The following is a 14,689-nucleotide window of genomic DNA, read 5'->3' on the forward strand; positions in this document are numbered from 1 at the left end:
TCTCAATCACCGGCAATGACGAAATGGGGACAATATGTGGTCCTCTGGCCAGAATATAAGGAAGACCAGTTATAAACACTACCCGCCTATGTGCACTAGAGAAAAAAAGTGATCTATTGATATTTTAGTTTAGTCCAATAAATCTGCCACCAAAACGTAAGGAAATATAGTGGTCACAAAGAAGGATTTTCAACCACTGACCACTCTTCTTTTAAATCTGTGATGATCACTTTGTGATGGAGAACTTAAGGACAACTAAATACATCTACTTACAGTGCAAACATTATAGTTATAGTGTTGGTAGCATAGTGATAAATACATTATGTTCTGCGTTATAGTGAGATAGTCAGAAGTACGGAGGACACTAACCCTGTCTAGACCAGAGGAAAAGGTCTGGAGAAATGTTCCAAGTAAAGCAAAAATAATTGTGTGACATGGGCAAGTGTCAACCTCTGCCACCTAGTGGCTGCACCCTAGAAGTGTAAAATCATAAATGGTGAAATTTTTATCAGAAATTATTAAAACATAAAAATAATGCAGTCAAATGCAACAATCCTGCAATAAAATCTAATTTCAGGAAGGTTATAACGTTTTGCTTTTGTTCAAACCGTTTTATAGAGGTGTTGAGTCATCTTTACGATCATTTTGTTGGAGGTAGTTTGTTGGGCTGTTGAACTGCATTGTTGAGAACATTATAGAAGCACCTGCCTATCAATGATGTAGCTAATATATGCTACGTTTAGCCTAAAATTACCCCAGTCTAAAGTAATTATTTTAGGAAATATTGGTTAAAAACTCTCTCCGGTGTTGAGAAAGAAAGAAAGTGGATGTAAATCAATTCAACATATTAACTGATCACAAGTGTGTTTAGTGTCGATAACTTTATTCAGCCAATCAGAGGAGGGGTTGAAGTCTGCGCTGAGGAGCGTTTAGTTTAGTTTAGTGTGTGATTACTTGCGTTCAGCCTGATGTCCGAGGGAATAATTAAATGTATAATGGGATATTATCGTAATAATTTATACAATATATTACTTTATACAATTTATACTTAAACTTTCAGTCGCTTGTGAAAGTGCCGTGTTGGTCCTTACCAACGCTGAGTGGTCCAGATGTCTGTACGTAAATGTGATTTCCTCGCGAGGCGCAGACGCACCGGTCTGAGGGCAGTTTTCTTTTTAAACTACCGGACAGTTAATGCGGTGTTACTCTGCCATTAACCTCAAGAGCATGAAAACATTAAGATTTGGCCTAACTCTTGTTCGACAGTAAGTGAATTTGACATTGACATAGGCTGTTTTAATGATAAAAGTATGATAAATACCTTGTTTACCACAGAAGCTCCGAGTGGTGCTGCTCGTCGGTCCCATTTACCATTTTTGGACCTAAGTTTGGAAAAAGCTATAAAATATTTATTTATTAATATATGCGGATAGTTGGTATCTATATTAGTGTGTGCGCGTGTGTGGAAAGTTGAGAGCAAACTTGCGAAATTATTTCGTGTAGCCCATTACTACTTAAAAACTAGTTACATGACTGAAGTCTGTGGTCTGTATTTAGCTTTAGCTGGATAGGTGCTATGCCACCCCAGCAGGTGTCACCCATTACTGACGGGCACAAAGCGGTTTGACAGGGAGTAGCCTCCCTGCTTTTAACGCAGCCTTGATTTTGTTTTAAAATTAGCACATACAAAGTGGTTACCGGACTGTCAAAGCTAACTCTAAACAAGGGCAGTTTCACACGCAGCTAGCGGGGATTCGTGACCCTCATTCAGCTCTCCCAGTTTACTTCACGGGCACTCCGTACTTTCAAGTCCAGTCTGGGGTCTGTGGACACTGCAGTGCCTCACAATGACCGCCAGAGGGCTGAATGAATGAATCATCCAGTCCATGGAAAGGATGCCTCAATGAGTAATGTATTGTCAGTAGGTTACATCTGGTCACACTAAATCTGTAAAGCAAAACTTGATTTTTTGATTTAGAAATTTCGTATAATATGATAATTTCTTTGTTTTAATAATACATATGTAGTTATAAAATCATTTTACTTATTAATTGTTTGCAGGTCATTGTTGGCATCGTTCAGAGTAAATAAAAACATTTCTTCACATCAGTGCAGGGATAAATTCTACAACTAAAACTACATATGACATTGCAAGCAATGGATAATACTGGAGATCAAATGATTAAGTCATTCGACAGAAAATGAATCATCTTAATTAAACATCTGCAATAATTTTGATATTAGTTATCAAGCAAAAGTGCAAGCTTACTTAAGGACTTCCTGCTTTTCTCTGTAAATGTATATAGTTTTAAATCAAATCTCTGGGTTTTGGACAGAGAAAAGCAAGCAATTAAAAGACATTACCTTGGGCTGTAGGAAACCATGAAAGGCATTTTTCACTGTTTTCTGAAATTTTATAAAGAACTAATCAGCTAATTGAAACAATAACTTAACACAGCCACTGTTAGACAGACAGGAGCATATATAATTATTAGCAGTGATTATAGTCCCACAATAACAGGAGCAAGGTTTGAACATCTTCCCTGTTGAAAGGTCACTGAGCAAAATAGTTATACTGGGATCATATATCCTTGTGTATATATGATATTAAGCATGAAATCAAATTCATGACAGCTGGACAATGGACTCTTTGAGCTTCTTTAACTAATCTGTTGGTTAGTTTAATGTTGACAATGATACATCATTTATTTCTTCTAGTGGGGAAACCCAGTACAACAAAGAAGGCCTCCTACAAGGTATGCAACAGGAGTATGATTCATGATATCTATGCTAAGATACTGAGAAAATCTAATCAATTTCTCCCTCTTTCTTTCTTGACCTTTCTCTGCATCCTACTTTAATCTTCCCATCCTCCTCAACCCAGGCCAGGCTATAGATTCACCTCTGTCTGAGACTGGGCTACAGCAGGCCGAGGCTGCAGGCCAGTACCTGAAAGATGTCAAGTTCAGCAACGTGTTTGTCAGTGATATGCTGCGAGCCCGGCAGGTACCATGTTGTAGTTTTGCAATGGGAGCAAGCTATGAATCTTAAGATGAAAAATGAATCAAAACTTTGCAGGATTTGTATGATTTCATGTAATGGAAATACACTACCGAATTTCTTATGTACATTAAATAACTGTCTTCAAATCAAGGACCTCACACCTGAGAAATAGAGAAACTTTATACAACATTCCTTCTTCCTCTCTGTTGTCAGATAATCTCTCAGTATGTCATGAGATGATTGTGTTTTTTTTTTCTTCTAGACTGCTGAAACAATAATGAAACACAACAGCAGTTGTTCTGGTCTACAAATGGCATGTGAGCCTTTACTTAAAGAGATAGTGAGTGACACCTCTTCTGTGTGATGTTATAACTTCATAGCTAAATTTTTTCTCATTAAAACGGTATCTTAATTCATTTTAATTCAAATAATAAATAAGCTGAGTTATCCAGTTAATGACTTGTGTTTCAGAGCTTCGGAATAGCAGAGGGTGGACGAGTGCAGGATGTGAAGGACATGGCCAAGGCAGCCGGTCAGTCATTTCCGGGCTTCACACCTCCAAAGGGGGAGACTCAGGAGCAGGTGAGGTTGGGGTGGCAGCTCAGAAAGAATGGAGTAACTGCTTGTCAAAGGATTTATTTTAATATTGGTCCTCCTCTTGGTCTTTTCCCACATGCATTTGTTTGTCTCTCTCTTTTTCCTCCTCCTCTTCTTGTTATTCTGTTGTTAATTGTGACATTTTCACAAAATTGCTTGGATTAAAATCATGCTCTGCACAGGGTACCAACAGCACTGTACTTTAACTAGAATTTATTTGTTTGTTAACCTACTGCTGATTCCAAAATTTCTTTTTCAGTTGTGTGTCCATGAGCTAGGATCATCTTGGCATTCAAGGCTTTTTGAAAATGACCTATGAGTACTCATGCAATAATGTACTGTAGTAATAATGTACTAACAACTCATGGGTCAGACCACAGCCTCGACCTTCATTTTGATCTAAACTACACACCTGGGAAGTTTCATGACTATCTTGCACAGTTGTGACACTACCGCAGTGACAAAATCTATCCGCAGACATATAAACACCTGCCAAAGCACTCAAATCAACCTCTGTGGCAGTTCCCACCACACTAGGTGTCTATAGGACGATATTTTGCCATGACGACACAGACACACACAGACTCACAAGGTGAAAACAATACCGGCTCTGCTGTCGTGGCTGGTAATAATAGTAATGATGAAATTAAATCCTTATGCACACTTACCTCCAGTCATGGATATAGCATGTGCCCTGATGCAATGTACACATAGTAAGCTACCACTAGGTGGCAGAAAACACTCATGTCCTCAGTCGACCACTTTCTCTGCAAGGATGTAACATGCTATGTCATGGCCTCTTTGCATCCACACGATTGTGTTTCTTATGTATCTACCAGAACACTTGGTGTGAATCGGGGGGGGGTCAAAGTACGTGCCCTTCCACTGTCAAACAACTGCAGAGTGTTCGTCACTGCCCCTGATTAAAAAGTCACTGCTTAGCTTTCTGTTATTTGTGTTAGAGGTTGTGTGGGAGGACTCTGGGGGGGTAGGGAGGGGGTTCTATTTCAAAGATACTTCGTCAGGCTTCATCTATTGGATCTTGGCTTGGACGTTAACTCTGTTCCAACCCTGTACGTGACCAGCACATGATGATGATGATGCACATATACAAAGATAGATTTGACGTAAGCACAGAGCGCCCCAATCGGTGTCAGCGACAGGCCTCCCTCCCTGCTTTCCTAAACAAGTTACAGGTTGTTGTGTCAGGATGAAACTGGAGTTGGCATGTGTGTTTTTGATGGGAACGGGTCTGACTATGTTGTGTTGTTCTGAATACAACACCCTTTAACTTTTATGCCTCACAGCTGCATGTAATCACATTTCCACAACGTACATTATGCTGTTGGTGTAGAAAGAAAACAATAGAGAATCAGCGAACAGTGAACAGTTTATAACAGGCTTTTGCTCTGTTCAGGTGAAGGAACGAGTCAAAGAGTTTATGGAGAAAATGCTCCAGCGAATTGGAGACGAACACTGGAATCACAGAGGGGAGGATGAAACCTCCTCATCTGCTCCGCCAGAAACATCTCCTGTGGAGGGGAAGCCAGATGATGGGGTCAGGGGTGTCCCAGTCCATGCTTTGGTTGTCACCCACGGGGCGTACATGTGTGTGGTAGTGCGCTACTTTGTGGAGGAGTTGCATTGTTCTGTGCCCCAGGGTTCGGACAAAGCACATATGTTCGCTTTAAGTCCTAACACAGGACTCTGTCGGTTTATACTAACTCTGAGAAAAGAGGACGACAGGTTCAAATTGTCAGGGATCAGCTGTGTGTTCGTCCACAGGGGCGACCATGTTAAACAGTAGGAGCAGAGAGGGCTAGATGAGGGGACGGAAGACAGAGGTTTGAAGGAAAAACTGCTGAGACTTAATACTGAAAGTTTACAATTCAGATGATTATTTTAAAATGTTGCTTATTTATTTTTTTCATTTGGAGCTCAGTCACCTCACAATACAGTTCATTCAATTAATGGACAAGTTGTTCATTATTGGTATGTTTTCACAGTGGAATTATCAAGATAAACATAATGCTTTTTCATCATTTTATACAGTGGCCTACAGTGTCGTATATTCAGGATTTTAATGCAATTTCATGGTTTTAGCACCTTGATTTCACCACAGATAGTTTGTGTTGCAGAACAATGTCATCATCACTTTGTTACTGTCTAGTTGTTCATTACTGTAAAAGTGGGCAGTTTTGTGCTCTAATGAGTCTGAGTTTCTATATATACCCTCCAGGAGATGATAGATTTTATGGAGGAACACAGACCACAACTGCAACAGTGTTGACTTTTTGGAAATCAGTGACTTTTTCATTGTTGTGAATTAACACTTCGCTCAACAAGGACAAACATAAGCCAAGACCTCATGTGTTGTACTTTAGCATGTGTGCACTGTTTCTGCACTGCATTTTGTCACTCCACTCTCACTGTAAAACTAAATTATTTTTAGAGGTATTTCATACTGTGAAATCTAGGGAATGTACAGTATGTGACTACTGAAATGGATTGTATGGAAAAAAGTATTTTACAGATTCAGTGGCTTGTTGTCACTGGGTTTTTGTAAATGAAAACACTATAATGTAAGAATGCTGTCTGTTTCTTGAATAAGAAATTGTAGCTGTTGCATGTTTCTGTGTCATAGTGTTAATTTTGGAGACTTGCCAACAGCAAGATAAGGTGTCTTCCTGATAAAACTCCTTAAATACACACATTCAGTCTACATTGATTCTCATTTGTTTTTCTTTGCATCTTTGATTTTACATTTTCACTGAGTGTCATTTGCAGCGCAGAACATTATCGTCTACATTCATTTCATATACATTACTTCGTTTGGACATTATTTGTCCAGGCCCAATGTTTACCACTTACATAACCAATAGGTTGTGTGCATAATAATCATGTGATTTATGTGGCAATTTATTTGTTGTTCTTGTACGTTTTGTGCAGTTTTTGGCCAGGAACATATTGAATGTTAAAGTAAATCTTCGCTGACTCAAATACAAGTAATCACTATAACCTGAGCAGAAATGACTTCAAACTTTAAGGCACTTACTAGTATTTTAGAGTTTTTTTATTGGACTTCAATGAAATTGTGAACATCAGAGGAGAGGAAAGGACATTAGCCCCACAGTCAATCCCACTTCCTATTTTTCCATCAGTATGTAATGATTTGCTAGACAGGAAATTACTTTTATTGGTTATCTGGTGATACATAAGTGATTGTGTAAACAAGGACTAAGGAGAGTCTTGTGTGGATCTGTGCCCAGAGGGGCTGCTGTTGATTGGTGGGACTAATGTGTGAAATTTCAATTTGTTTGTGTCATAGGTCATTCCTTCACGCTGTTTCACACTGTCCCTCATGCAGATATCCCAGAGCAGGTTTTTAATGTGTCTGCAAATCTCTTTTGATGCCAGCAAAAATACAAATTGACAATCCACAGAATAGTAACCATTTATTTTTCCACATTAGAAATAACACAACATGAAATATATAAATAATAACATAGTAGACAAGGAAGCAAATCATTAAACATGTTTCAATAAATAAATACATTTTCATTGCTGTGACTATTGGTGTCCGGCACCTGACATAATTTGATCTTGTTTATGAATGGCTCAAAAACAAGTTTTGTTTTCAGTAACAATAATATGCACTGGTTCATTTTTGTTTTCTCAACAGATGTATGTATAAATATTCATAATTACTTACAGATTACACATTTTTACATATACAAAACAAACATTGCCACATCTGGCCCAAGGTTTAAAATTTAACTGACAAAAGAGGTTCAAGGACTGCAGGACGCTGGACCAAACTTGCCTCATGATTCTGTTCGAATGTTGCCAAACTTATCCTTCATCTGCTATTCAAACAGAGGATCTGCACAAGCCACTGTGATGTAACAAGGTTTATTATGAGCATATTACGTAGTGTAAGTGTTCCATAAAAACTAAATCTGAAAATTTTGATTCAAAGATTTTATGTAATGCTATCTTTTTTTCTCAGGAGTTGTAAAATATTTATTGCTTTCACATGACCTCAAACCAACCTCTAATGTCAGCCTGACTCCTTAGTAAGTCATTCTGTCGCTTCCACTGATACCGCAGTCCACAAATGTATGACAAGGTATCTACAGGTACTTACGTCAATCATGCAGTCAAACATAAAGTGAGTTTTCAAAACAAACATAAAGACTTGCACCCCCTCTTGACTTTTCATTTAATAAACCCAAGTTCAGTATCTTAGTCTTGTTATGCCCGGTCTGCAATATTAGTCTTGACAGGACTGACAGGCCCGTTTGGCTGTAAGACCCGCAGGGGATCATCACAGGAGGTGATAGTCTCTTTAGACACAGCACCGGCCTGGTCCTGCTCAGGCTGCCCATGAGATGTATCCTTGTGATCTTTGGCAGAATGTGAAGGATGTGAGTGTGATCTTAATGGATCAGAGGGGTTCACCTCGTCACTCCTCCTCTGTCTCTTCACCAAGGGACCCAGGAACCTCTCCAGCAGTGCTGCAGAAGGTTCAGGTGGCTCCCAGTAAGCAGCTCGCAGCTCCGCTCCCTCCAGTTTGAGCAGCAGGCCCGCAGTTGTAGAGTAAAGCGTGTCATGGTGGTTTGCCAGATCTAACCAAATGCGCCAGAAGAGGCAGTCTTCTCTGTCCTTTTGCCTCTATTCATTAGAAAAAAGCAGACAGAATATTTATATCACTGTTTTCCCTGCAGTCATTTCATGACTTCATTCATTTAAAAAGAAAGACTCACAGAGATGTACAGCTCTCCCTTTGAGTCCATACAGAGGAACCGTTTTCTTCTCAAATCAAATATGGACACAAAGTTGCTTTTATCTGTTCTTACTGGCAGAACAACTGCAAGAAAACAAGATTCAAACAAATTAATTTCATATTATGTATAAAGTTTCAACATGAATTGTCCTGGCTGCCAGGGTTGTAATTTGTTTGTATAGATGACATGCAAAATATGCTTTGGACACCTAAATTACAACATATATTAGTGATTGTATTCAGAGATATACCATTCAAAATCCTTTTCTAAATTTTTATCTCTATGGACGAATACATTTTTTGGCCTTTAAGGACATAAATGTAAAGCAGGTTTTGCACTCTGAGAATTAAATTAACTAAACTGGACAAAAAACAATGTTGCATTTAGTGTTTTACAGACTTTCATCATTTGCAATTGAACTAATTATGTTTGTATGGATATATATAGACTTACCTAGAAAGTCTCTGTGAATGCTTCTTTTTATTGATCCACTCAGTTCTAAGTAAAAACGGCCCATACCAGCAGATGTATCTGCATGCGCTCCTGTGTCGAAGCTGCTCTGCTGGTGTTGTGGTTGTTGCTCTGGGTCCTGGAGCCTCGGTCTACAATCCACCAGTACAGACACATGTATGGCAGTCAGGATGAGTGAGATGACAGCTGGCTGCATGATCAGTGGAGATGCCGTGCTGTCTTTCCTCTAGCAGCGCAAATGTTCAGGATGGTGTGAGGGCAGCTAATGGAGGAGGAGAAAGTCCAACAGGTCTATTTAAACAGAGGGTCGATAAACCGGCTAACTCATTTACCAAAATGACTCAAAGCCTGCCTGTTTTTCCATGCTTAAGGGTTGCCTAGGTGGAATTCTTGTAGACTCTAACAGGTAAGATACAATTTTATCAGTATGAGGCCATAGTTTTATTGCTCTGAATGGCAGTACCTCCACATAAAATTATATTTTTTTGCCACCGTGTGCTCAGTTCCTAAAAAAATATATCAGTAATTAATCATGTACTGCAACAAGCCAGAGAAAAAGAGAGAGGGTGAAGAGACATTCGGAAAAGGATGATGGAGATTCAACTTTCTGGGATTAGACTCATTTGAGGCTCTTAAGACTCTGATCAAGAAAATGAAGCGGGGTAAGAAGATCAGGCTTCCAAAACTAAGAAAAAAAAAAAAAAATTAAATTTGAAAGTAATTCTCAACCCTAATCTAGATAACAGGCCAAAATAAGTCATGCACACCTTTACAGTTTAGGTATGAATCACTGGTGGATAATGAAGATTTGAGGCTGTTGTGTCACCGTGTCTTGACTGAAATCCAAAGTGAATGACTCATACCTTGCTTGTTAATTAACTGTACACACTTCTGCAGCCTCTCACTTCCTCTCACTAGTGTGGATGCCCAGTGCCTGTTGTTGAAAAGCTTTGTAACCTCGTTCTTGGTGGTTTTTATATTTTTACCTCATTGGGAAAAAAATTAGAATTTCCTGAGATCTCAACAATTCCTTTTTTTTTATTTAAGTCCCTGAAAAGTTGACATTTACAGAGCCAAGGATTTTGGCCCAAAGCAAGAAGATCCGGGTAAAGCTTTCAATTGTTATACAATGTTTTTTATACACTATTCTTGGCACATTTGTGAGAAGCTGTTAGGGCAGCTCGTGATGGCTAAACTGTTGGCAATATTTAGAGGAACTGTGAAAAAGTAAACCGATACACAGCCTAAGGATAGCGCATATTGGGACACTGGGAGGAATGTTGCTCAGTAGCAAATAGTTTAAGGTTATGCTTATAGCGGCAATAACAATAACCACCTTTGTGCCTTTTAGGGAGTATGTTTTATGGTGATCCATAGTATAGTAAGGCATAAAAATGGCAAAAAACGTCATACTAAAGTAAGGCATAAAAATGTCCAAAAATGTCATAGTATAGTAAGGCATAAAACGTCATAGTATAGTATGGCATAAAAATGTCAAAAAACGTCATAGTATAGTATGGCATAAAAATGGCAAAAAACGTCATAGTATAGTATGGCATAAAAATGGAAAAAAATTTCATAGTATAGTAAGGCATGAAACGTCATAGTATAGTAAGGTATAAAATGTCAAAAAAAACGTCATACTAAAGTAAGGCATAAAAATGTCCAAAATTGTCATAGTATAGTAAGGCATAAAAATGGCTAAAAAACATCATAGTATAGTATGGCATAAAAATGTCAAAAAACGTCATAGTATAGTATGGCATAAAAATGTCAAGAAACGTCATAGTATAGTAAGGCATGAAACGTCATAGTATAGTAAGGTATAAAAATGTAAAAAAACATGATAGTATAGTATGGCATAAAAATGTTGAAAAATGTCATAGTATAATAAGGCATAATAATGTCATAGTATAGTATGGAATAAAAACATCAAAAAACATCATTGTATAATAAGGCATAAAAATGTAAAAAAAAACATCATAGCATAGTAAGGCATAAAAACGTCATAGTATAGTAAGGCATGAAACGTCATAGTATAGTATAGCATAAAAATGGCAAAAAATGTCATAGTACTGTAAGGCATAAAAATAGCAAATAACGTGATAGTATAGTAAGGCATGAAAATGGCAAAAAACGTCATAGTATAGTATGGCATAAAAATGACAAAAAACGTCATAGTATAGTAAGGTATAAAATTTAAAAAAAAACGTCATACTAAAGTAAGGCATAAAAATGTCCAAAAATGTCATAGTATAGTAAGGCATAAAACGTCATAGTATAGTATGGCATAAAAATGTCAAAAAACGTCATAGTATAGTATGGCATAAAAATGTCAAACAGCGTCATAGTATAGTAAGGCATAAAACGTCATAGTATAGTATGGCATAAAAATTTTAAAAAACGTCATAGTATAGTATGGCATAAAAATGTCAAAAACCGTCATAGTATAGTAAGGCATAAAACGTCATAGTATAGTATGGCATAAAAATGGCATGAAATGTCATAGTATAGTAAGATATAAAAATGGCAAAAAACATGATAGTATAGTTTGGCATAAAAATGTAAAAAAAAAACGTCATACTAAAGTAAGGCATAAAAATGTCCAAAAATGTCATAGTATAGTAAGGCATAAAACGTCATAGTATAGTATGGCATAAAAATGTCAAAAAACGTCATAGTATAGTATGGCATAAAAATGGCAAAAAGCGTCATAGTATAGTATGGCATAAAAATGGCAAAAAACTTCATAGTATAGTAAGGCATAAAACGTCATAGTATAGTATGGCATAAAAATGGCAAAAAACGTCATAGTATAGTATGGCATAAAAATGTCCAAAAATGTCATAGTATAATAAGGCATAATAATGTCATAGTATAGTATGGAATAAAAACATCAAAAAACATCATAGTATAGTAAGGCATAAAATGAAACGTCATAGTATAGTAAGGCATAAAACATCATAGTACAGTATGGCATAAAAATGTCAAAAAAATATAGTATTGAAAGGCATAAAATGTCAAAAAATGTCATAGTATAGTAAGGCATGAAACGTCATAGTATAGTAAGGCATAGAAATGGCAAAAAAACGTCATAGTTTAGTATAGCATAAAAATGTCAAAAAACGTCATAGTATAGTAATGCATAAAAATGTCAAAAAACGTCATAGTATAGTATGGCATAAAAATTGTCCAAAAATGTCATAGTATAATAAAGTCATATTATAGTAAGCCATTGGAGTCACCAATATAATTAACTCGCATGTAATACCAGTACATGCTAAGTGCACACAGAGATTCGTCACGACCTGGATTCGAACCCCCAAACTTCTGATAGCAGGGTAACAGCTCTAACCACTACCCCACCTTTCTACCTATTAGGACTTAAATTTATGGTTAGCTATAGTATAGTAAGGCATGAAAATGTCAGAAAACATCATAGTATAGTATGGAATAAAAACAACCACAAACGTCATCGTATACTAAGGCATAAAATTTTCCAAAAATGTCATCGTATAGTAAGGCATTAAACATCATAGTACAGTATGGCATAAAAATGTCATAGTATAGTAAGGCATAAAATGTCAAAAAATTTCATAGTATAATAAGGCATAATAATGTCATATTATTGTAAGGCATTGGAGTCACCAATATAATTTGCTTGCGTGTATGTGGAATATCAGGAAAACATGCAAACTCCACACAGAAAGTCGTCAGGACTTGGATTAAAACTGGGAACGATTTGGAATCGAACCTCGAACTTTCTACCAGCAAGGTAACAGCTCTAACCACTGTACTACCTTTCCACCTTTTTCGAAGATCGTATGTTGACTCATAGTATAGTAAGACATAAAAATGTCAGAAAACATCATAGTATAGTATGGCATAAAAATGGCAAAAAACTTCATAGTATAGTAAGGCATGAAACGTCATAGTATAGTAAGGTATAAAATGTCAAAAAACGTCATAGTATAGTATGGCATAAAAATGTCTAAAAACGTCATAGTAAAGCAAGGCATAAAACGTCATAGTATAGTATGGCATAAAAATGTCAAAAAACGTCATAGTATAGTAAGGCATAAAAATGGCAAAAAACGTCATAGTATAGTGTGGCATAAAAATGGCAAAAAAACGTCATAGTATAGTAAGGCATATGGAAACGTCATAGTATAGTAAGGTATAAGAATGGCAAAAAACGTCATAGTATAGTATGGCATAAAAATGGCAAAAAAACGTCATAGTATAGTATGGCATAAAAATGGCAAAAAACTTCATAGTATAGTAAGGCATGAAACGTCATAGTATAGTAAGGTATAAAATGTCAAAAAATCTTCATAATAAAGTAAGGCATAAAAATGTCCAAAAATGTCATAGTATAGTAAGGCAAAAAACTTCATAGTATAGTATGGCATAAACATCATAGTACAGCATAGTATAGTAAGGCATGAAACGTCATAGTATTGAAAGGCATAAAATGTCAAAAAATGTCATAGTATAGTAAGGCATGAAACGTCATAGTATAGTAAGGCATAAAAATGGCTAAAAAACATCATAGTATAGTATGGCATAAAAATGTCAAAAAACGTCATAGTATAGTATGGCATAAAAATGTCAAGAAAACGTCATAGTATAGTAAGGCATGAAACGTCATAGTATAGTAAGGTATAAAAATGTAAAAAAACATGATAGTATAGTATGGCATAAAAATGTTGAAAAATGTCATAGTATAGTAAGGCATAAAAACGTCATAGTATATGACCTTTCTACCTATTAGGACTTAAATTGTATGGTTAGCTATAGTATAGTAAGGCATGAAAATGTCAGAAAACATCATAGTATAGTATGGAATAAAAACAACCACAAACGTCATCGTATACTAAGGCATAAAATTTTCCAAAAACGTCATCGTATAGTAAGACATTAAACATCATAGTACAGTATGGCATAAAAATGTCATAGTATAGTAAGGCATAAAAATGTCAAAAAATTTCATAGTATAATAAGGCATAAAAATTGCCCAAAAATGTCATAGTATAATAAAGTCATATTATAGTAAGCCATTGGAGTCACCAATATAATTAACTCGCATGTAATACCAGTACATGCTAAGTGCACACAGAGATTCGTCACGACCTGGATTCGATCCCCCAAACTTCTGATAGCAGGGTAACAGCTCTAACCACTACCCCACCTTTCTACCTATTAGGATTTAAGTTGTATAGTATAGTATGGCATAAAAATGGCAAAAAACGTCATCGTATAGTAAGGCATGAAACGTCATAGTATAGTAAGGTATAAAATGTCAAAAAACGTCATAGTATAGTATGGCATAAAAATGTCTAAAAACGTCATAGTAAAGCAAGGCATAAAACGTCATAGTATAGTATGGCATAAAAATGGAAAAAAACGTCATAGTATAGTATGGCATAAAAATGGCAAAAAACTTCATCGTATAGTAAGGCATGAAACGTCATAGTATAGTAAGGTATAAAATGTCAAAAAACGTCATAGTATAGTATGGCATAAAAATGTCTAAAAACGTCATAGTAAAGCAAGGCATAAAACGTCATAGCATAGTATGGCATAAAAATGGAAAAAAACGTCATAGTATAGTATGGCATAAAAATGGCAAAAAACTTCATAGTATAGTAAGGCATGAAACGTCATAGTATAGTAAGGTATAAAAATGTCAAAAAACATGATAGTATAGTATGGCATAAAAATGTCAAAAAACGTCATAGTATAGTATGGCATAAAAATGGCAAAAAACGTCATAGTATAGTATGGCATAAAAATGGCAAAAAACTTCATAGTATAGTAAGGCATGAAAC

The 14,689-nt window shown here is 36.3% G+C and overlaps 2 protein-coding genes across 2 annotated transcripts; one reads left to right on the forward strand and one right to left on the reverse strand.

Moving 5' to 3' along the window:
- Positions 1-946: 946 nt before the first annotated feature.
- tigara (TP53 induced glycolysis regulatory phosphatase a) lies at positions 947-6,322 on the forward strand. Its single transcript, XM_023421242.2, has 6 exons — positions 947-1,265; positions 2,719-2,756; positions 2,885-3,006; positions 3,266-3,343; positions 3,475-3,585; positions 5,018-6,322. The coding sequence occupies exons 1-6, from the start codon at positions 1,195-1,197 to the stop codon at positions 5,405-5,407; spliced, it is 810 nt and encodes a 269-aa protein (XP_023277010.1). The 5' UTR covers positions 947-1,194; the 3' UTR covers positions 5,408-6,322.
- A 720-nt stretch (positions 6,323-7,042) lies between these two features.
- Positions 7,043-9,127, reverse strand: LOC111666059 (fibroblast growth factor 23-like). The gene is made up of 3 exons (XM_023421260.2): positions 8,841-9,127; positions 8,367-8,470; positions 7,043-8,274 (listed from the first exon to the last, which is right to left on the reverse strand). The coding sequence occupies exons 1-3, from the start codon at positions 9,052-9,054 to the stop codon at positions 7,855-7,857; spliced, it is 738 nt and encodes a 245-aa protein (XP_023277028.1). The 5' UTR covers positions 9,055-9,127; the 3' UTR covers positions 7,043-7,854.
- Between the last annotated feature and the right edge of the window lie 5,562 nt (positions 9,128-14,689).

The sequence above is a fragment of the Seriola lalandi genome, unplaced genomic scaffold, assembly GCF_002814215.2.
Source record: "Seriola lalandi dorsalis isolate HSWRI2012SDOR001 ecotype SW California unplaced genomic scaffold, Sedor1 jcf7180002054671, whole genome shotgun sequence".
Taxonomy (NCBI): domain Eukaryota; kingdom Metazoa; phylum Chordata; class Actinopteri; order Carangiformes; family Carangidae; genus Seriola; species Seriola lalandi.

Coding starts and splice junctions, on each gene's coding strand:
- tigara (XM_023421242.2), top strand. CDS start 1,195: ATGCGGTGTTACTCTGCCATTAACCTCAAGAGCATGAAAACATTAAGA. Junction 3,344..3,474: donor AGCCTTTACTTAAAGAGATA/GTGAGTGACACC, acceptor CTTGTGTTTCAG/AGCTTCGGAATAGCAGAGGG. Junction 3,586..5,017: donor AGGGGGAGACTCAGGAGCAG/GTGAGGTTGGGG, acceptor TGCTCTGTTCAG/GTGAAGGAACGAGTCAAAGA.
- LOC111666059 (XM_023421260.2), bottom strand. CDS start 9,054: ATGCAGCCAGCTGTCATCTCACTCATCCTGACTGCCATACATGTGTCT. Junction 8,471..8,840: donor CATTCACAGAGACTTTCTAG/GTAAGTCTATAT, acceptor GTTTTCTTGCAG/TTGTTCTGCCAGTAAGAACA. Junction 8,275..8,366: donor AGGGAGAGCTGTACATCTCT/GTGAGTCTTTCT, acceptor TCTAATGAATAG/AGGCAAAAGGACAGAGAAGA.